Below are 22,326 nucleotides of genomic sequence, written 5' to 3'. Positions count from 1 at the left end.
CTGTCCTGTTGCCAGGACAGATGCACATTAATGGCAGCAAACAGCGACACCACTGCTTGGTTTATTACAGGGAGAGTGCTGCTGCCTGCTTAGGTGTACTTGCCCCGGGCTACCTCTCTGTTTCTATCCCTGCTGCAGTGCTGTGTGATGATGCTTGTGGTTACTGGTTAGTTAAGTTGTAGCCTGATCATATCTGATCCCTCCTGATCTCTGCAGTTTCTTTGTGGGTGCAGTTTTGGGTTTTTTTTCCACTCAGTGCAGCAGGTTAAGCATTAATCTTTGCACAGTCTTGTAACCAGGGATAGGAATTCTGTTTTCAAAGTGGTTATTTCATTTGGTTACTTGGTATCTGGCTTGTGTTTCACTGAGGTGTGGGGGGAGGGCTGTGTGTTTTCTGGCACTTTTCCATTGACAGACTGTGTTTAATAAGTTTCCAGTGCTATTTTTACTGTATTTTCAATTGGTAAATATCCTGAATTGGCATTTTGCTTGATTTAGACAAGGCTGTGAAAGTTCTTTTACCATGCTTTGACCTTTCTAACAAAGGGATCCTAGAGATGTAACTTTTCGCTGTGCATCTTTAACACTTCCTTCTTCCAGGACCTATACTCCAAATGAAAGCAGAATTGCTGTTACAGAAATACTTCAATTTAATCAATCTTCTCAAATGGCCATGTCAGTATCTTTTCCATTGGCAGGCATTTCACTCCATTGGTTTTACAGGTTGATGAGAGGAAGCAGGAGGGGTTTGTGTTCTGTTGTGTTCTGTTTGGGGTTTTTGGTCTTGTTATTTTCACCTTGGTTTTCTGCCAATTCATAGCCAAAGGAACCAAAAGATGTACATGATTTATTCAAGCTTTATAGCTGCTCTGAGTGTTCAGGTGACGTGATATTTATGTCTGACTAGGGAAAGGCCTTTAATTGTAGCATACTAATATGGTTGAAGGTGCAAGTACACATGAATTTTCTGGTACCTTCCGTAGCTACAAGCCTTCTTTATTGATGAAAAAGAAGTAGTACTGTTTCACTAGCTATAGAGGAGATTTCTCTGTGATGGATGTTCTTGACAAAGCAGTTTTATGTGTTACTGTTTGGCCAGTTGAATTAAAGCTCAAGTAGTGCCTTCAGAATGAATAGCATAAGTTGTTTTTATATATATAGTTGAGGATATAAGTTGTTGATCTGTACTGATCTGCCCCGGATATAAAGAAATGTAAGATGGTTTTTCTCATATACAAAACATAGGTCTGCTGATGTGTCTTGTGGGTTATAAAACATTTGTAAGAGGAATATCCATCTGTCCATACAGTGTGATAAATATGCATATATAGAAGAATTAGTTTTTTTCAGGTAAATCTTTCGAAGAAGAAACAAAATGAAGCATGAGGAACTAAGCTTTGTACATAAAGTATAATTTTCAGAAAATATTCCTATATGAGCTACTGCTTCGATTGCACAGGACCAGTGCTGTTTCTCCTTCTGCAATGTATTTTCTTGTTTAACTAATGAAGTGTCCTGGGCTTTTAAATAAAGGAAGAGAGATGGTCTTTGGAAGGTGGCAGGGTCCAAACCTCCTGTAGGTGAGAGCTTAACACAGTGTTTTGGATTGTTAGATACCTTCCTTTGTGTTCATATTTCTTGTTCTTTGTTTGCTTTAGCTCAAGCCTGGGAGAACATGATGAGTGCCTCAAGCCAGAGTCCTAACCCTAACAATCCTGCTGAATACTGTTCTACTATCCCTCCTTTGCAGCAGGCTCAGGCCTCGGGCGCCCTGAGCTCTCCGCCTCCCACTGTCATGGTACCTGTGGGAGTTTTAAAGCATCCTGGAGCAGAAGGTAAGAGGGCTTCTTTTTTCTTTCAATTTGCCTATAGCAAGAATTTGGAAAGAATATCTGTACTTCATCCATTCCAAATACTCTAGCTACAGCCAGTTGTGATATTCCTGCCCTCAGTAGGAACATAAGGTTTTTTAAGGACAAGTAAATTATTCTCACCAGATGTGTTTATACATGATGCTGCCACAGGCAATGCACTAGATGATGTCTTAAGCCCTTTCCAGTTCATATTTCTCTGTTTATTAATTTTTTCCATTTTGCTCTTCTGTACTCAAATTTCCAGTCAATGTTGCTGTGAGATCTTAAATCCTGCTTTTTATGTTCTGTCTAGTGGCTCAACCTAGAGAACAAAGGCGTGTTTGGTTTGCTGATGGGATATTACCCAATGGAGAAGTTGCGGATGCTGCAAAACTGACAGTAGCTGGGACAACTTCCACAGGAACCTTAGCAGTGTCGCATGATCCATCAAAGCCTGTCAACAACAACACTTTAGCAGCAGAAGTAAGGAAGTGTTCTGCTATTCACCGCAGAAATACCACGCTTGCTTTGGTTGTGTAGCCTGTGTCTGAAAGATATTTGTGTAATGCATGTTTTAAAGAAGCTGTGTCCTGGCCAGTAAGGAGTTTGAAACAAGATTGTCATAGCACAAAGCAGAAAAACTGGTACACTTCTTATAAAATGATGTGTGCAGGAGAGTGCAGGTACAATCTAACAATGTTAAATCTCCCATACCCCATGTGAGTGGAATTGGGACTTCGCAAAAGTCCAGATGGGCATAGGTACATTCAGATTTTGTGAAGAAATGGGTGTGTGTAGTGCTACAGAAGGGAAGTGCAGTCTCTGTCTAAGCAGACTTTTAGCAATAGTTCCCATACAGGAGGATTAAAGAGCCAAATTACTTGGTGCTTCTGGTTCTCAAGCAAACACAGACTCCTTAACCTACATCTAGTAATCCAGCCAGCCAGCTCTCCTATATTTATCATTATTACTTTTGTAATGTCATCCTTTCTTGTTTGCTTCTTGTAGACTGATAATGCTTCTGTATTCTCGGGAAATATAACTCAGGTTGGCAGTCCTGTTGGCAGTGCAATGAACCTAATTCCTGAAGATGGTCTTCCTCCAATTCTCATCTCTACTGGAGTAAAAGGAGGTGAGGGTATAATTTGGCAGCTAGCTTTTATGCTTACCAGTTGCGCTTAACCTAATAGTTACTGTACTGATTTAAAAATAAGATGCTGGCAATATGCTGAGTAGTTGAAGAGATTTACATTAAGTGCTTTTAGCTAAATGTTGTGACAGTCCTTTGCGCCGTTGGTACTTAATGGAATCCAGGAAAACCCCCATCTTGCCATGGAATTACTGTAAGAAGTAAAGCATAAAGCAAAAAGAAAATGAACTTCAGTCCAGAAATGTGGGCTAATTTCTTCACTAATCGGACTGTGGGGAATGTTTCACACAGAGATACATTTTAATTAGCCTTATGAATATTCATGATTCCCTCTTCTGAAATTCTTTTCGATCATCCTCTCTGTCTGAGGCATCCCCAAGCACTGCATTCAACAGCACTACTGTACATCTTGGCCTACAGTGAAGCTTTTGGTAATTGTGATGTCCCCTTCCAGAGTAGCCAAATGGAGGAGAATTCAGAGAAATAAAACCTTATTTTTATAAGATTAAAAAAAAAATATATATTTGTTTATCTGACTATTGCTTTCCACAGTCTGATTCATGACATCCGTTAATACATTCCTGGGATTAACTTATTTTTTTCATTTGTTTATTCCTATTAAATATTTTGCTGACTCAATGCATTTTTAATGGCCTCTGGAAATAACCTTTTATTACAGGATAGTGTTAAAACCAAAATGTGAGCAGCATTGAATTTCAAAATGAATCTGTTCCATCCTGTCTTAGCTCATAACTCACCCTGTTCATATCGGTGTCTGATTATTCAGTCTCCTCCTCAAAAAAGGAGTAAAACTAGAATAGACTTTCCAGCTTTTATGTAGATAACCTCACATAAATTGTATTTTGTATGCTAAGTTGATGTTGTTTCATATGCTGTCACATACCAGATTTTCTTTGCAGCATATTATTTTTTATATTCTAATTCTATTTTAAGAAGAATTAAAGTTTTCACATTAGAAAGCAAAATTACCTTTCTAGATCATTCTAGCTGGAAAGGTAATACATTTCTTTCAAAAATCTGTTTTTACCAGTGTAACTATTTTTTGTTATATCATAAATGCAGAGTAGATCATAATCACATGGATGAAAAATGTTAATTTGCTAGTCATCTGAGTCTTAATCACAGAAGGACACTACAAACATCTTTGAAGTTTTATGTTGGGATCCATTTTACACTGGACTTTGACCTTCTGTGATTTATAGAATACATTAGTTTATATATTTCTCCCCTCTTCATTATCTTCCTAGTAGCTAATGCACAGAAAGTGTATAAATTATGTGTTTACTTGTTTCTTTCACAGACTATGCTGTAGAAGAGAGACCTTCTCAGATCTCTGTCATGCAGCAGCTGGAGGATGGTGGCCCTGACCCTCTTGTATTTGTTTTAAATGCTAATTTGCTGTCCATGGTAAAAATAGTAAATTGTAAGTTTTTATTGTTAAGTAAGGATTGGGCTATGAGAGGGGAAATGTTACCTATGTTATTAGCAGGAACAGCAGTGTATTTTTTGGCAGGATAGTTTGAAAATGTGGATGGATTGAAAACTATACTTAGCCATATTATGGTACATTACAAAAGGCTCTTTTTCAGTGATTTAGACATAAACACAGAAAAATTTGTGTAGAAAATATAAACTGGACTGATAGAGCCTTCAGTCTCAGGTCTGGAGAGAGGTTTTGTCTATGGAATTGGTAGGGCAAGGTGTTGTATCACCAGCTCCTCCTTTGTTGTTTAACTCATTTGCTTGTCATCCCATTCTGGAAAAAGCAGATGGGATCCCATAGTAATACACAGGTTCCATTCCACTACTCTATTCTTTTCTATACTATATGTGTGCATGTGCATGTACATGTGCGTGGAGAGGGAGGAATAAATGGGGAGGCATACAGATGGCTTGCAATGTTAGTACCTCTGTCAGTCTCTGCTGGATAAGAAAACATTGTTTGAGAAATTGAGAAGGACAGTTCTGCAGTAAAATGTTTTGTTTATGTGCAAATTTCATACAAGAAATTAAGATGTTTATAAACCTGTCAGCGTCTGGTTAGATAGCAATACGGCTTTTATGCGTACATATAAAAATGTCATTACTGTGCATATATATACATATTAGATGGAACATTTTATTTCAATAACTTAGTGCTCTCAACAAATGAATTGTGATGCTTGGAGCATGTGTCATCACTAACATTCATGTGAAGCAGAACAACATAGCGATGTCGCATGAAAATACCTGACATCCAGCTATCCATCTTGAGAGAGACATAACTGCCTGAAACTGGTTTAACTGTCAAGATTGTGGTACGCACAGCCAACAGCCTGGCCTTTTCCCAGGTTCCTTCATTCCTGTTTAAATGCTGACCTTCAATTTGATACAGAAACTGCTAAAAGTTAATCCCAAGATCTGACTGGAAACTGTAAAGCTTTGGCTCCTCAGCTGTAAACAGGGAATTATTGAGCTGCTTTTGTTTTAGTTGTGCTTTCTTGCAAGGCAACAGATTTAGAACCTAATTTGTCTGTGTGACAGATATCACAATGAAACACTGTAAAAGTGATTTTTGAAAGAGCTATTTTCATATAGTGAATTTGAGGCATATTTTATGAAATTTTCATCTTCTGTTCTGATCCACATTTTCCTCTCTGCAGATGTGAACAGGAAGTGCTGGTGTTTCACTACAAAAGGCATGCATGCAGTGGGACAGTCAGAGATAGTCATTCTCTTGCAGTGTTTGCCTGATGAGAAATGTTTGCCTAAGGATATCTTTAACCATTTTGTGCAACTTTATCGGGATGCTTTAGCAGGTAGGAATGCTCTCTGTTAAAAATGGTTTGAATAGATGATTGTACCGGGTCAGATAATCACATTTTTGTCATTTTTCTAATCGGTATTTTTGAATAAAAGAATAAAAAAAGTGGATAAGGATTAAAATTAGTAGGAAAGTGAGGAGTTGTTATTATTATCCAGTGTTACATTCATCTCACCAAATGAAGTGCTGGTAGCCTAGAGAGCTGCTCCAAAGATCTTCCAGCCTTCCTCTGAGTGCCAGCAGAACAAAGTTTGGGCTGTAAAGGCCATGCATAGACTATTATGGCAATGGAGCAGGGGGACTCTGCCTGTGGCAATTTTGTGTTTGGCAGCCATTGCTGAATGTCTGCTCTGGCAGCTTCTGCTAGGTGTTAGGGTAGGAATCTGAATACAGCTATCATATCTGAAATTAGTACTGTACTTCATTTAACAGTAGGCGTAGTAGGGTACTCAGCAGGGCTCATGGGTACACTAATGACATTATTTCTAATAATTGGTTTTTTTCGGCTTGAAGTCAGGGTAGCTTTTTTAAAGATACAAAAAGAAAATGTTGTGAATCCTTGTGAATAGAATCATAGAATAGTTTGGGTTGGAAAGGACCTTAAGATCATCCAGTTCCAACCCCCCTGCCATGGACAGGGACACCTCACACTAAACCAAGGCCTCATCCAACCTGACCGTGAACACCGCCAAGGATGGAGCATTCACAGCCTCCCTGGGCAACCCCTTCCAGTGCCTCACCACCCTCACAGTAAAGAATTTCTTCCTTAGATCCAATCTAAACTTCCCCTGTTTAAGTTTGAACCTGTTACCCCTTGTCCTGTCACTACAGTCCCTAATGAAGAGTCCCTCCCCAGCATCCTTATAGGCCTCCTTCAGATACTGGAAGGGTAATATATTAAATATCCCCAAATCAGGTGGTTCAGAAATTGGATTCCCACAGTCTGTGTGTCTATTGCCACATTATGGAGATAGTATTTATATTACAGACTAATAGAAGTACATGTATAGGTGTGCCTGGAATGAACCGTAAAGCACTGCAGAAATTATCCCTAAATTTTGAATTTACAATCTCAACTGCAAGATTGCATTATGTAAACCTTTATACCTTTTACACTTGCTATGTAAATGGGCTTCTACTTTTCTCTATTGTTGAACTTTAGAATTCAAAAATTATTGCATAAGGACAAATACAAGTATTTGGTTCCACTGATTATAAAATAAAGATAGCTTTCCGGAGGTGAAATGGCATCACATTAAGGTTATATACTGAAAATACATTACAAAGGGTTCTGCATATCATTTGCAATACCTTCCCAATATTTTAATAAAATAATGAAAAAGATCTTTGTTCCCTAAAGTGTCTTGGTACATCAAAGGTTAGCTTGGCCAGAGAGGTTGTTAGGTTCAGGAGGTACTATTATCACATATCATAATGGGATGTTGTGTACACTGGGAACAAAACCTTTCTAAACCTCACTTTACTTGCAATGCTTTATATTCTAATTATGATGTTATACTGAGGGAGATATATATGAAAAATTGAGTGCATGAGTGTGTGCATGTATATTGCAGATATAAATCCAGCTTGGTGCGTATATTGCAATGAAGTTCTGTATAATCACACTACAGAAATACATAATTTATGACTCCTACATAATATATTTGGAATCCTTCTTTTGGTGGTGTAGTGGTAGTAATTTGATAACCTACAATTGCACTGGTGCAAAAAGCTGTTTTCTATTGTACAGTTCTTAATGAGAAACCAAATTTCACTGTATAAGAATTCTGCTTAATGTGTAATGTTCTTTTGGTCAGATTTGCTCTATGTTATATATCAGACATGGCAGTAGAAGCAGATAGACACCTTGAGTTGCTATGTAATCCCATGTAATACCAAACTGCACTGAAGTTTTTGTAGAACAGAGCACCTTGATAAATTCACATAGCACTTTGTAATGCACACTCCTAGTACCCTTCGTTTTTTCTTTCCAAGTCATGTTTCTTTGAGAGGGAGAAGTATATATTAGGGTATTTTCAACTCTGGCTGTTTCAAGCATCATTCAGCCAGGGACACAAGGATGTGATGCTGGAGGGGTTTCAGTTGGATGGTTGTAATCCCTTGGAAGTGGTTAGCAGTTTGCATGCTGCTGGAGATGGAACCATGCTTCTGAAGTTGTTCATTTCAAAGGTACTGCACCTCTCCTGGCAATTAGATGATGGACATTTAGAGTAAACGAGAATTCCCATTAGAAGTCAGAGACTGTTTAAAACACTGCTTCACACTTTCATTGTTCATTATATAACATATTAGTTTAAATTTATTTTGCCATCAGGAAACTGAAATTACTTTGATGGATGTTTTTATTTATCTCCCTTAGTAAATGTGGTCTTAAAAAGTCATAAAACAGAAAGACACATACAATATGTTTTTATTGGAATGGAAACAAGAATTACATTTAGCAATGTTGATTTTGTTGCAGAGTGGTTTGGGGTTTCTTGTTGGTTTTGTTTTCTGCTGAAAAACACAACATTCCCTTTTTGTTTATTTAATTAAAGCCCATATCTATAGCACATTATTTTTTCATGAGTCATATCTATCAGCTTTTCTTGCTCAAGTTTGAATTTTGCATTCAAGCCTAGAAGTACAGACTTGTATGTGCAGATGTTTTTGCTTTCCTTGGGGAATAACTTGTTTCTTGAGGCTGAGTCCTTTCCTCTGTGCTAGGTATTGCTTTCAGAGCATGGTTCTTGCATGTGCAGGTAGTGACAGCAGCAGAGCTCAGCCTCCAGATCTGCAGGCAGGGGCATTTAGTCTGCACTCAATGCTTTGCAGTTTGTCCTTCAGATTCATCTCCTGTTTCAGCATGGGTAAGATGCCAGGCTGCTGCAGCACCAACCTTCCTTAGTTTTGTTACTTGGAAGTCCTCAACCTCAAGCTATGGTCTGGTATTAGGACTTTATAACAGTAAAACAACAGAGAGGTTTTGAAGGAAAAATGGCATTTTTCACTATAGGCTGTATGCATGTGAGTTATAGATTGTAAAGCTGTTAATTAAGGCAACTATTAATTGCTGTTCAGTTCCCATCACTTTATTTTTCCTCTGGCCCCTCTGTCATCAAACTGCCCACTGTGCTGCTTTTCTTGTTTGGAAATGGGAAGCTAATGATTTCTGTTGTGGTTGTAGTAGTTGTACTGTTGTAGTAGTAATCCCGTGATTATCCTTGTCTGTTGGCTATAAGCCTGGCAGGAGGTCTAGTGAATGGAAAAATGAGAACTTCTGTCTGTCTGAATGGGTACTTTGAAGCAGTTGCATGTGTCAATATAGAGCTGCCAGATACGCCCTAGTGCATTAGCTCTTTGATGGAATACAATAAATGCTACTGTCACTTTTGTAGTGAAAATGCAAATCTGGCAACTGCTTGAAATAGCTTTGTAATTGCCCTGGGTTTGGGGATATTCAGGGTCGGGATGGATCTGTCCCAGTCACAGTCTTATGTGGATTTTACCCAGCCTGATTTTAATTAAATAAGGTGGTAGCTAATACAGACTAGATGTATAAAGAAGCCCATGTAGATGTTCTGAACAGAGAACAGATTAACTGAGTGAGTAATATACCCCTGCAAGTGTAATGTGGAAAATCAAACGTTGTATAAGGTATGATAGTGATTGATTGGAAGACTGCTGCAGAAATAGTCTGAGGAAGTTTTGGATGCTGGTAGCTGCTACTCACGGTGATAGTAAGAGAAGCATTATGTCCCATGCCTATACAAATAACTTGCTGATGTGTTTCAATAAAAAGATGCTGAGCATGGTCAGAATGTTGAATGTTGAGTTTCATGTGTTTTCTCAATGTTGGCATCTGCTACAGATGTGCCATCAAGTTGCATTCATGGTCTTGTCTCTTCTGTATCTTTCTGTGGCTCTTGGTATGGTAGTGACAGGGTTTGTAGTCATTTGCTCTTGAGGAAAATCCATCTGGCAGGATTGTTCCCAGGTGAATATTGCTTTGCATCTCTTGCTACAGAACTGAGACACTTGGGTTTTCAGGATGCTGGCATGGGGTTTGGTACTTGGCAGTTCTTGGTTGTTACTGATGACAATGGAATGAGGCCGTACAGATGCCCAAGCCACATTTGATACCTTCCCTGAGACTGGATGCTTTTTGATCTGGGATTAACCAAAAGATATGAAGCATGTATAAGGAATCTAAGCTTACTGGTTTTGATAAATGCACCTAACTGGCTTCACTATATATTGAGGGCAATAAACAAATGCAGGAATCTATTTTCTTTATCTTTCCTGGTATAAACTATTTTATTTGAGTCCAGAGGGGATTGCCAGACTGATATGCAAAGTATATTGTTCATCAGGGCAAGATACTTAGGTGAAGAATTCAAAACAGCATGGATCATGACTGAAGAGAAAGTCACATCAGTGGATAAAGCATGGGATTTTTTTTTAAAGGACTTTATGGAGCTGCTTAGGATTTAAAGTCAAGGGTAACCCAGCATAATTGAGAAGAGAGTAAGTACTGACCTCCTGCAGAGCTGCTTTAGATGCATCATCCACACTTCAGGCACTTCTAAATAATGTCAGTTGTCTGATGTCAGGTGCTGGAACTTAATATAAGGAAGAGCACCTCTCTGTTCACTCTGAGATTACTTGTTTAGAAAGGAAGTTGTGATATTTTGTAAATTACATGCTTTTGAGAAGGGTAGCTTTGCTTGAAAGCTTTTCTGAGAGCCACACTTCCTCTGAGCTTCTGAAACGCAGTTCTCAGCTTAAAATGTGTAACAGTGCAGTGGGTTGGGTTTGACCATGTCAGGCTGGTAACAGCAACTTATCAGTGGGGCCTTGACCTGGAACCACCTTCAGAGACATGGCAGGAAAGGCTGACAGGCCCTGGTCAGTGCAGAAATGTTTGTGGGACAAGTTGGAAGGCCAGAGAGGCTTTTTTGACTTGGGTTTGCTGGTTGAAAAAAGGCACTAGAGAGATGTGCAGGAAAACGCTTGATTCTTCCCATGCTCTCCACTCAGCAGGCTCTTGCATGCTCTTATAAACAATGAATTGCAGCACAATTACCTAATCCCAATGGTTTCTCCTTTTGCTAGTGGTAACCTATTGGAGTTTGCACTGGAACAGTTGCATATGTCAAAAGGAGTAACTTACAGTGAATGCTGTGGCTTATGGTAGCGCAGTGCTGAAAAGCTGAGTTGCAGATTCCACTCTGAGGGGGGTTTTCATGTTTCTGTTGGCTGAAAAAATTACTGTTAAGGCATCCCAAGCCTGGAGCCTTGAAGCTCCATCTCCTGAACGGAAAACATAAGTAGCCGTCCCCTTCTGCTGCAGCACTTGGCATCAGTCACAAGTGGAAATGTCTGATTGCTTTGTCATCCCAGTGGGCAGTATCACACGTCTCAGAGCTGTATGGCATTGTACAGCTTCACTTTGCCTAGCCTCTTTCACATAGAAGGTGCTTCAGAAAAGGGTGCACAATTCAGTTCAGCTTAGCAGTTCATATGCTTCAAACGTTTTGATGTTAGGAAGGATTATTATGGTCATGTTGTTGGAAGCGAGAACCTCACTAAGTAATTTTACTATCAGGCCCTGTAACTTCTATTTGGGTAAGAACAGATGGGAAGAGGAAAAGGAAGTTATAAATGAAGAAGAGGAGATTAGTGAAGGTAGGTGGGAACTGCAAAAGCAAACGAGTGGTGCTGAGATAGAGAAGTGCCAGCAGCTATTTTAGATACATGAAAATCTTTTCCATGAGCACTAATTGATACATTGGTTTGCACTCACCAGCATGATGCCTGAGTTGGTGCATTAGCAGTGTATTCACTGAGCAAGCAATAGTGTCATAGCACAGGCTGACAGGGAAAGGTATTTGCACATGGGCAGGATCAATGCTTTTCAGCAACTGACAGCATTTGATGTGGGTCTATTAATCACGTTAGTCCTTCGGTTTGACCAGTAGCTACTTTTGATCAAGTATGCTCTGCTGAGCATTGCAGAAGTTGTAGCCACTGTAAGGGTTCTGGAATATGATCTGGGTCGATGGTGGCAGCTCTGTGTGTGCATCTGTAAAATGACCAGACCAACTTCACAGGACAGTGGCAATGTACAAATGAGCTGCACCCTGCCATGGGGTGCCTGTGCTGCTGAAGCAACCTTGTAATAGAGAACTTGAGAACTCAGTTTATGCAACACCTTGTGGGTACAGACCAGAAAAAATCCACTAAGGTGCCCACACATTTGGATAGCAGGGAAAGCCCTGAGCTTCTTTGTTAGCTGGAGTGTAAAAGGAGCCTTTTGCTTAAAGACCTGCCAGTAGCAATATTTAAAGCTGGAGATGCCAAGGTCATGTGAAGGAGGTAATGCTCAGTGGTGGTTGTGCCAAGGTGGTCTGTTTGGAGGGGTGCAAAGTAGCATGGTCACATCTCTAGAGCAGGGCAGGAGCAGCTGTGTTATTGTCATGCTGTGCTGGCTTTGTGGAGAGGTGCTGTCATTTGAGACTTTCACAGAGGTTTGATGTAAGGGCGGATCTGAAAGGACTCATCAGTTATCCTTTCCTTTGCTGGCCAAAACAGTACCTCCTGTGTTTATTTTTCTTGCATTTTTAAATGCTTGTGTATGATCTTTAGGCTGTTTTGCAGCATAAAAATAGAGAAGGCTTAGCTTGAATACCATACTTGTATTACTGAGGGTGTCAGAGTTGCACTTTCGTGACTCATGTTTTTATGTACTTAAAACCTAGTGTGTGTGTGTCTTGTGTAAAAGGGAGAAACCTTTCAGTTACTGTCCAGTTGATGTGCATGCTGGAGCCTGCCTTAAGTTCAAATACAAACACTCCTTTATAGAATCATAGAATAGTTAGGGTTGGAAAGGACCTTAAGATCATCCAGTTCCAACCCCCCTGCCATGGGCAGGGACTCCTCACACTAAACCATGTCACCCAAGGCTCTGTCCAACCTGGCCTTGAGCACCGCCAAGGATGGAGCACTCACAGCCTCCCTGGGCAACCCATTCCAGTGCCTCACCACCCTCACAGTAGAGAATTTCTTCCTTATATCCAATCTAAACTTCCCCTGTTTCAGTTTGAACCCATTACCCCTTGTCCTGTCACTACAGTCCCTGATGAAGAGTCCATCCTCAGCATCCTTGTAGGCCTCCTTCAGATACTGGAAGGCTGCTATGAGGTCTCCACGCAGCCTTCTCTTCTCCAGGCTGAACAGCCCCAACTTTCTCAGCCTGTCTTCATACGGGAGGTGCTCCAGTCCCCTGATCATCCTCGTGGCCCTCCTCTGGACTTGTTCCAACAGTTCCATGTCCTTTTTATGTTGAGGACACCAGAACTGCACACAATGCTCCAAGTGAGGTCTCACGAGAGCAGAGTAGAGGGGCAGGATCACCTCCTTCGACCTGCTGGTCACGCTCCTCTTGATGCAGCCCAGGATACGGTTGGCTTTCTGGGCTGCGAGCGCACACTGAAGCCATCTCATGTTCATTTTCTCATTGACCAACACCCCCAAGTCCTTCTCTGCAGGGCTGCTCTGAATCTCTTCTCTGCCCAACCTGTAGCTGTGCCTGGGATTGCTCCGACCCAGGTGTAGGACCTTGTACTTGGCATGGTTAAACTTCATAAGGTGGTGAATTATGTGGTGGTGGAGGTGGAGAAGGAACAGGAAATTCTGCTTACCTATCTCTGTCTGCATGTGGGAAAGCCTGGGACTGCTGCGGAAGTCCAGGAGGTCTGCATGAGTATCTCAGACCCATGTGATTCCTCATGCGTGGTGTGATCAACCACACCATGAGCTCTGAAATTGCTTGTGTTCTTCTTTGAGAGCAAATCAGCACTGTTAATATTCACATCTTCCTATGGAGAATTGTGATCAGATGTTCTGTACATTATTTGCATGCTGTTGTCATTTGATAAAAGGCATCACACCATGGTTCTTTGCTTCAGTGTTAAATGCTGTGTTAGATGCTATAATAATCTAATCAACATTCAGAGTCATTCAGCCCTTCTAGAATAAACATTTTTGGAAATTGAGAGCATCAAAGAGTAAAAATGGGAGTAAAAATCAGTGGTGTTTCTCCCCTGTGTCTCTCTCAGTTGTGTTTTACATTAAGTACACTAATGAAATAAACACTCTTTTGTGTAATTCTTAAAATGACCCAGATTTTCGGTGAGTGTCTGAGCAGGCACCCCAGCACTTTGCTTAAGTAGAGGGACAACCAGTGGGCACAAATTGTTTGATCAGGTTCACAGCTCTCCTTTAATCACAGCTAGATCTAAAAGTTCAGTCAACAGCAGCTTCTGCAGTGGAAACCCCTTGAATATCTGCCAGACACTGAAAACAGGCTTTCTTTGGTGCTCTTGTAGTGCTAGGGGGAGGTTGCAGGTACCACTTCCTTGGCAGCAGTACTGGCCTGAGCCATCCTTCCTTTCCCTGGCTATCCCTGGGATGCATCATCCCCTCTGTTACACTGCCTTTACCACTTGAAACAGGCAGATCACTGGTCTCCCTCCCTGCTGTCCTGGGAGAGGTGGTAAGTCTGTGCCTGTAAGTACTGTCCTGGTAACACTTGCAGGCATGGCTTTCTCAGTCAGGTGCAGAAATCAAGGTATGTGCATGTATTCCCACAAATCCTGCCTTCCTGCCAGCGATAGTCACTGAGTGCATGTGTCACCAATGGTGGATCAACCAGAAATGCCATGGCTTTGGTGGCTTTAGTCTGCAGCAGTTACTGCATAACAGTTTACACACTTTTGTATAGGATGTAACCTGAGCCCCTTTGTGCAGCAGATCATTGTTTCTTGTGTGATTAATAGATATTAATGGTTCAGGAAACAAGGTGAGTTTAATATGGACTTTTTCCCCTTCTGGGAAACTCTGTATTCTTGATATAGCTCTCAATCTAGTGAAGTAATGAGCATTTTTTCTTCTTAGGTAACATTGTTGGCAACCTGGGACACTCCTTTTTCAGCCAGAGCTTCCTTGGAAGCAAAGAACACGGAGGGTTCTTGTACGTGGCAGCTACATATCAGTCCCTGCAAGACCTGGTGCTCCCAACCCCACCGTACTTGTTTGGCATCCTCATTCAGAAATGGGAGACTCCTTGGGCTAAAGTGTTCCCCATTCGGCTGATGTTGAGACTTGGAGCTGAATACAGACGTAAGTAACATGCATTCCTTCAGCTGCAGTTATTTCTGCAGGAGAACGTATTCTGGTGTAGAGTGCACACCCAGCCCTAGATTGTTACCAGTCAAAGACACACAAGCTTAAACAGGCAAGTATAAATTGTGTGTGATGCCCACGTTGCATGCAGCTAATAGCACAGCAGTACTGAGGTGGTGATAGGACTTGCAGTCTATTTACAACTGTACTGGCTGATCAGGGAGATTTCTGTGGAGAGAAATCTAGGTCTGAGCAGCTGCTTGTAGTCCAGTGAGTGACCTGAAAGACAGTTATGTGCAGAACAATCTGATTTAGCTGGTGTAGTTAGGATAAGGGAGAGATGTTCTTTCAATGCTGAAATGGAAGTGTTTGCTTTTAGGTGTTTAGAACCACACTCGTTTTCCAGAGGGTAACAATATGTGTGCAGGGGCAACTGACCTGGCAGTTTGCTGCAAAGGAGAAAGTGTTTCAGCTGAACAAAATCATTGCAGTTAGCATGAAAATAGCATGAAGTTAGGATCAGATCTTTTTCCAAAGACATTTGCCATCGCTGGAGCAAACACTGGATATCTGTCCACCCTGGTGGGCTCATCTGCAGTTTTAATTGGAGCATCTTATAAATCTGAATTATTATGAAAATGGCCTGTTCATTTCTCTCCAAAACCTTTTCATGACTTATTAACAAACTAAGTTTCAGAATATGCTTTCTAGGGATTTGCAAATTTAACTTGAGATGTTTAGGGAATGTTGGGATTTATTTATAAAATGCCTATGTCATTGGAGAGGAAAAGGGAAATCTTCAAAATTTGCCTTCTGAGGATGAGGGCTGTAGGCTGAACTTGTCAGAAGAAACAGTGTTAAAGGTGTGTATGTTTTTGTGTATATCCATGAGGTTTTTAAGCAGCGTATTTATTCCCATCAACATTTAGAAAAGCAAACAAAGATGCTCATATTTTGGATGTGACATCTGTTTTTTAGCACAGAAACAAATGATACTCGCCAACAGAAGTACCTGCTTGGAGTATGTTGGGCAGCAACCAAAGCAATTCTATAGCTGTGATTTGGATTTAGGGATATTCACTTGTGCTGTGACAGGTGTGACTGCAGGTCACTTGCTCAGTCCCCTCTGGGAAGGGGCTGCATTTGTGTCCCAGGTGTCCTTGTATACATCCTCTTTTCTGGTGGAATGTCAGATTTCAGCCATTTGCCCAGCACTGCTGGCTGTGCAGCAGATCAGATGCAGGAGTCACTGTGAGTTGCTGCATGTCCAGCAAATGCCTGCTGAGCATCAGCAGATCAATCACACAGCTCAGTCTTGGGGTATTTTATGCATCTGGGATGTAGCTGAGCTGCTATAAGCAGCCAGGGTGGCAGGCATGGGACATTCAGCACTTCTTGGTGCCTCAGGACACTGGGCATGAGTTGGTCAGCTGTATGGTGTGTATGTAGGAGCTGTGATGCTGTCCAGATACCGCATCAGTGAGCAGAAGCTGGAGCTTATTTCCCTCAGGAAATCCTGATGATGTTATTCAAACCTGCTGAGCCCCTTCTGGCTACACTGTGAACTGTGAAGATGCGTGGCATTTTGGGAAATCAGGCTGAGTGTTTGCCTGAGGGTAGTTTAGGAACCTTCCTTCAAACATCTGTTTAGAAAACCTTGGCATTACGTATTACTGTGTGAGTCATGGTTCAAGCATTGTTATGGCTTCTGCTGCAACATAATGTCATGCAGCCAGATCCATACACTACACTTCGAATTGCATCATAGATGTTTTACAAGGATGGCTAAGTCAGCCAAGGAATGTGGATGGTTTGCATTGCTGACGTACCATAAATGTCCTTTTAATTGCTTTTGACATAATCCTGTAGAGAATTTGCCGTGTTCTTAGGAAAACATGAATGTAGAAAATGAAAGAATCTGTATTATCACTTCAATGTCACACACATCAGCCACAGAAGCTAAAAGCTTATGGTGCTATAGTGGAGAGCAGCACGATGGTCATAAGAAAGGAAGAAGCTATTTCCAAGAAGTGGGCTGAGAAAAGCATTTAGGAAGGTCATCTCTGCAGTCAATGTCCAGGTCACTAGGTTCAGTCTTGCAGCGTGGCACTTGTAAGCATCCCACATAATTCTTACTGTTTCTAGTGTGGTGGACAAGGAACCATGACACACATGTAAGGAGCATTAGAAAGTTAAACCCTTCTTCGCTTTTGCTTTTTAAACTGGCCTTCTTCCAGGCTCTCCTTTTGCTGCTGCTTACCATATTGAACTAGAGAGATTGTATGCGAGTCTGGTTTTGCAGAATCTCAGTGTGTTAATTTCAGTCTGACCTTTTTCTGTTTTCTTTCATCCTAGTTTATCCATGCCCACTTTTTAGTGTCAGATTCCGCAAACCTTTGTTTGGAGAGACTGGACACACCATCATGAACCTTCTTGCAGTAAGTGCTGAGACTCAATTTGCATGTTCCATCAGTGTGAATGAATCAATGTGGGGAGAACTGTACTCCTGTTGTGTGTAGTAGTAGGCAAGTTTAGAAGGTGAGAAGAGGAAAATAGCGGGCATTTGGGTGAATTTGCATGATGTTGGATGCTAGCTTTCAACAACACGGTGAATTGTAACAAGGTACCCAAATCAGCATCCAAAACTGGACCCACTGGTGTTTGGATCTGGAAACAAGTGTGTTAGTTGCTTGAATTCTCTCCTCAGAAGTGCTAGGTCATCACAGTGTGCAGTCACAGCTCTCTGATTATACAGCACTTCAAATGAAGCAGAATTATTAGCTCTTCCTAATTTGCTAATGCTTCCAATATAGAAAATTCTCTTTGATGTGCGACTTAATCTCACTGCTAGAAAAGCTAATATCCAGTAATGTAACAGCATACAGAGAGCAAATTTTCTTACCTACAGTGATGACATTCAAGGCTGGAGAATATTAATTTTGATGTAAGAAAATCACTGAAATGACTTAGCAGTCATGATGAGGCTTTTTCATTTGCGTTCTTCCATTATATAGGTTACAAGCTGTGATGTCTGCATCCCTCCCTGCCTGTCAATCACTGATTACAATTGTTTTAATGAGCTAACTAGTAGTCACCAGGATAGTTATGAAACTACAGTGTTAATGATGATGATCTTGCCTAACTTTTAAAAACATGTTTTAATTACCAGGACTTCAGAAATTACCAATACACGCTGCCTGTTGTCCAAGGTTTAGTGGTTGATATGGAAGTCAGAAAAACCAGCATCAAAATCCCCAGCAACAGATATAATGAGGTAATGCTTATAAGAAATGCATTTGTGTGCAGCTTCTTTGTGGTTGGAGGACTTGGGATCTAAAGGCATTTTATTTTATTCACTACCACTAGGGAAAACTGCCCAAATGAGAAATGCAGGATGCAGACATCTTTGGAAAGTGAGGGAGGTTGGCTTCTCCATCAAATGCTGTTCAGTTTAGTATTAATTAAACTCTTAGACTCCTTTTTCTTCAGGTTTTTACCCGTTGACATACAAAGTGTAATACTGGTTTCATTTGAGCAAATAAGCTGATGAACTTGAGGTAAACTAGGAAGAAAAAGTGCATTAGCTTTCCTCACTTATGTTGTGTGTGCATACTCAAAGCATTTATAAGTGCTTGGTTTATTTTATGTAAAACTTCTCTCAACATCTAAATTTTATCCTTGATTTCTGGTGTGCCAGAATCAGTTGGAGTCTTTAGGATGTGTGGTGCTGTTGAAAACTACATGAGAAGGGATTTGAACAACAGTGAAAGAGAACACTGGAGAAAGTGATTGATTTCATGTTCTATCTAAATAGGAGAGGGTAACTTGGTATTTTGAAACCAGTCAGCAGTCGGGGTGAGAGCAAATCACCTGGGCAAACTGATATTTGTGCGGTTTTGTAGTATCAGAGCAGAATGCGGTTTTATCTCAAGAGAGTTTCTCTGCAAGAAGCATTTGAGTAAAATAACAGTAAGAACAAAGAAATAAATTGAAATAAAGGAAGAAGTTCTTATGTGAGGTTTGTAAAAGATGAAACTGCTGAAGCAGGAAGATAAAGGGTCTGTTAAAAGGTATATTAATTCTTGATGCAGCTGTGAGGTAATGGAAGAGATCAGTGAAGTTTGCATGAATTACATAGGGATTGGCACACAGGGTGCAGCTCAGTGAGTGTTAGCTGTGCATTATGCTGATGAGCGTGTCAGCTTTGGTCCTGTGTTAGAAACTACACTATGCTGTGCAGTGAGGATGCTGCTGTGTTAGGCAGCTGAGCAAAATCTCTGCACCATGCTTGGATTCCCCTTCCAGAGTGAAGCAAAGATTCCACTTTTTAAATGAAGTAAGTGTTAGTTATCCATAGAATCACAGAATCCCAGAATGGTTTGGGTTGGAAGGGACCTTAAAGCTCACCCAGTTCCAACCCCTGCCACGGGCAGGGACACCTTCCACTGGAGCAGCTTGCTCCAAGCCCCGTCCAACCTGGCCTTGAACACTGCCAGGGATGGGGCAGCCACAGCTTCTCTGGGCACCCTGGGCCAGTGTCTCACCACCCTCACATGGAAGAATTTCTTCCTAATATCTAATCTAAATCTCCCCTCTGTCAGGTTAAAGCTACTGCCCTTGTCCTGTCACTACAGGCCCTTGTCAAAAGCCCCTCTCCAGGTTTCTTGTAGCCTCTTTAGGCATTGGAAGCTGCTCTCAGGTCTCCCCAGAACCTTCTCTTCTCCAGGCTGCCCAAGCCCAGCTATCTCAGTCTGTCTGCATAGCGGAGGTGCTTCTCAGATCATCCTCATGGCTTCCTCTGGGCTTGCTTCAAAAGGTCCATGCCCCTCTTGTGTTGGGGGCTGCAGAGCTGAACGCAATACTGCAGGTACTTGCAATCAAGATGGAAAATCGAATTACTAGAATTTTTTCATCTGAAGGTAGTTTGAATGAAGATGAATTAAACCACAAGACCTTCATCTCTTCCCCATGAAAAGCAGTATTTAATTAGAAGTGTGTCACTCAAGCTATCTAGAAAGTGAAAAACTCACTTTGAATTCTCCACATCTAATCAGTGCATGAGATTTAGTCTGCAATTAACAAACACTAATATATAGTTTTTCTATGAAATACATATTTTTGTCCTCAAATCATTTAAATTTTCTGCAGCTTACAGTGATAGTTAGCTGCCTGTTTAGTCCCTCAGCAAAGGTGGCTCATTTTCTAATCAGTTGCCTTGTTCCAAAGCACAGTTGCCATAGCACCATAGAATGGTTTGGGTTGCAAGGGACCTTAAAACTCATCTAGTTCCACTCCCCTGCCATGTCCACTTGTTTTCTGTTATCCTAAAGACAACTACAAGGCCCCATAAAGCTGCTGCTGAGCTCTGATCTTGTTTCTGGAGCACGACATGGTGAACTAGATAATGAAATACACTGTTGTCTGATGTGAAATCTTAATTAAGTTTTCTCCCCAAACATTTCACCTGTGCACATTTGTCAATAGTGAGCATCAGCTAATGTTCCTGACACTATAATTAAGGCTTTATGTTAGACTGAGAGAGATAAATGCATTGTGTGTAGCGTGCATGCTTATCAGCTACAGAGGATGGGAGTGCTGTTAGGAGATGTCAAATAACTCAGCATTTTCCTTCTCATAAGGGTTTAAGCAAACATGATTTTTTGGGTTTGAAGCAAACTGCATAGATAAGTGACTCCCTCAGTTTTAGTTTGGATAAAAACCTCATAGTCTGAGCTCCCATGAAGAGGAAGAGAGGAGAAAAGGAAAGAAACTGTAACTTACAAGAACATTTGTCAAGGCATGTAACTGGGTGTGATAGACGATAATCAGCAAGACTGAAGTGCAGATGCATCACAGATGTTTTGGAGGCCTCCTTTGCAGAGAATTAACATTATTCTGGATGTTTGTGGTTCAGATCTCTTTAAAAAGTCTTCAGATTGGCAACTTTGATCTCAATTTCTGCAGTTCACACAGGTGAAGCACAGGGATGCTAAAGCTTTGGTAGCTGGTCTAGGCACAACCAGGATTAAATGCTACAACTCTCAGTGTCCATCTGTCACTGAACTGGGGAGCAACAGGATTTATATTATAAGCAACTGTAGTTGTGTAAAAAAAGCCAGGTTTTGTCTCTCAGTGTTTTTCTAATATGTTTTCCTGTGAATGGATCATTCTAAACTAGCTAGTGATAATAGCTTTTGCAGCCTGTATAGCTCAGCTGGGCCCTTATACCATTTATCTTAATTACATAAAAGGTACTTTAAAGCATCTAAACAGGACAAGACCTGAACCCTCTTTTCAAAAGCAGCTTATGGTTCTGAGTGCTAAAATCTGACATGAGAATACGAGCACTGGTGAGAAGCTTGCTGTCAGTGCTCTGTTCAATTGAACTGTTCCAAGAATCCCCTATTTATGGTAGCGCTTGACAAGCAGGGTAGAAATGATAAACCTTTTTGTTTGCAGATGATGAAAGCCATGAACAAATCCAACGAGCATGTCCTAGCAGGGGGAGCGTGCTTCAATGAGAAAGCAGACTCACATCTGGTGTGTGTTCAGAACGACGACGGGAATTACCAGACACAGGCCATCAGCATCCATAACCAGCCGAGGAAGGGTGAGAATGGGGGTTCATGAGGAGGCTGGACCCTCTTTGGCCTTTGTGTTACCTGTCAGAACTGGGTTTGTCTGCATGTAACTGAGTTTGTTAGACACTGAGAAAACAATTCTGATTGCTGGGCAGCTTTGGGAGTTAGACAAGCGCAATGCAAGGAATAGGAACATGTTGCTCTGTCTGCCCTTCACCCCCTTGGTGTTTTATTCCCCTCACACAACCCATGATCTCGGATGTCAGGGAGCACACTGTGCACTTTGCATCCTGGGTACAGTCCACATCCTGCCTCTCTAGGCCAACAGTGCTGTTCTGAATTTGTCCAAGAGGTGCTCTAGCAACTGCATAGATCAAGCAGACATAGAATAAAGCACACAACAGCTTCCTCCCTTGCAAATGTAGTAACGCTGCTTGCACAATATAGGCCAGGACTTGTGCTGCTCCAGAGGTCACAGTGCTCTAGCTGGCTTAGGCAACATCTCTAGATTATTAATGAGAGGTGTTGTTAGCACAGTTGGAGACCACAGGTGGGGCTGTGGCTGCCTGTGCTCATCCTATACTATGAGAAAGGAGGAAGCTTAGGTTTAGTCTGAGAGAAAGGTAAATAGGAATAACCAACTACAGCAGCATTTTAATAATGCAGTTTCAAGAAACATTTGTTCAATTAGACCATCTGATTTCCAGGCTTTATTTTTGTTAGAGGCTGAAA

The 22,326-nt window shown here is 41.2% G+C and overlaps 1 protein-coding gene across 2 annotated transcripts in view; it reads left to right on the top strand.

Annotated features, from left to right (window-relative positions):
• ZFYVE9 (zinc finger FYVE-type containing 9) overlaps positions 1 to 22,326 on the top strand; it is a 61,520-nt gene that overhangs the window by 33,663 nt on the left and 5,531 nt on the right. For both annotated transcript variants that reach the window (XM_080622227.1, XM_080622228.1), the window contains 9 exons: positions 1,659 to 1,835; positions 2,167 to 2,336; positions 2,862 to 2,985; positions 4,325 to 4,447; positions 5,667 to 5,822; positions 14,786 to 15,010; positions 17,369 to 17,451; positions 18,183 to 18,287; positions 21,473 to 21,623. In XM_080622227.1, coding sequence (XP_080478353.1) covers positions 1,659 to 1,835; positions 2,167 to 2,336; positions 2,862 to 2,985; positions 4,325 to 4,447; positions 5,667 to 5,822; positions 14,786 to 15,010; positions 17,369 to 17,451; positions 18,183 to 18,287; positions 21,473 to 21,623 — 1,314 coding nt within the window. The remainder of the gene's footprint in view (positions 1 to 1,658; positions 1,836 to 2,166; positions 2,337 to 2,861; positions 2,986 to 4,324; positions 4,448 to 5,666; positions 5,823 to 14,785; positions 15,011 to 17,368; positions 17,452 to 18,182; positions 18,288 to 21,472; positions 21,624 to 22,326) is intronic.

The sequence above is a fragment of the Psittacula echo genome (assembly GCF_963264785.1).
Source record: "Psittacula echo genome assembly, chromosome: 7".
Classification (NCBI taxonomy): Eukaryota; Metazoa; Chordata; class Aves; order Psittaciformes; family Psittacidae; genus Psittacula; species Psittacula echo.
Note: the sequence above shows the minus strand (reverse complement) of the source record. Positions and strands in the feature narration are given on the sequence as shown.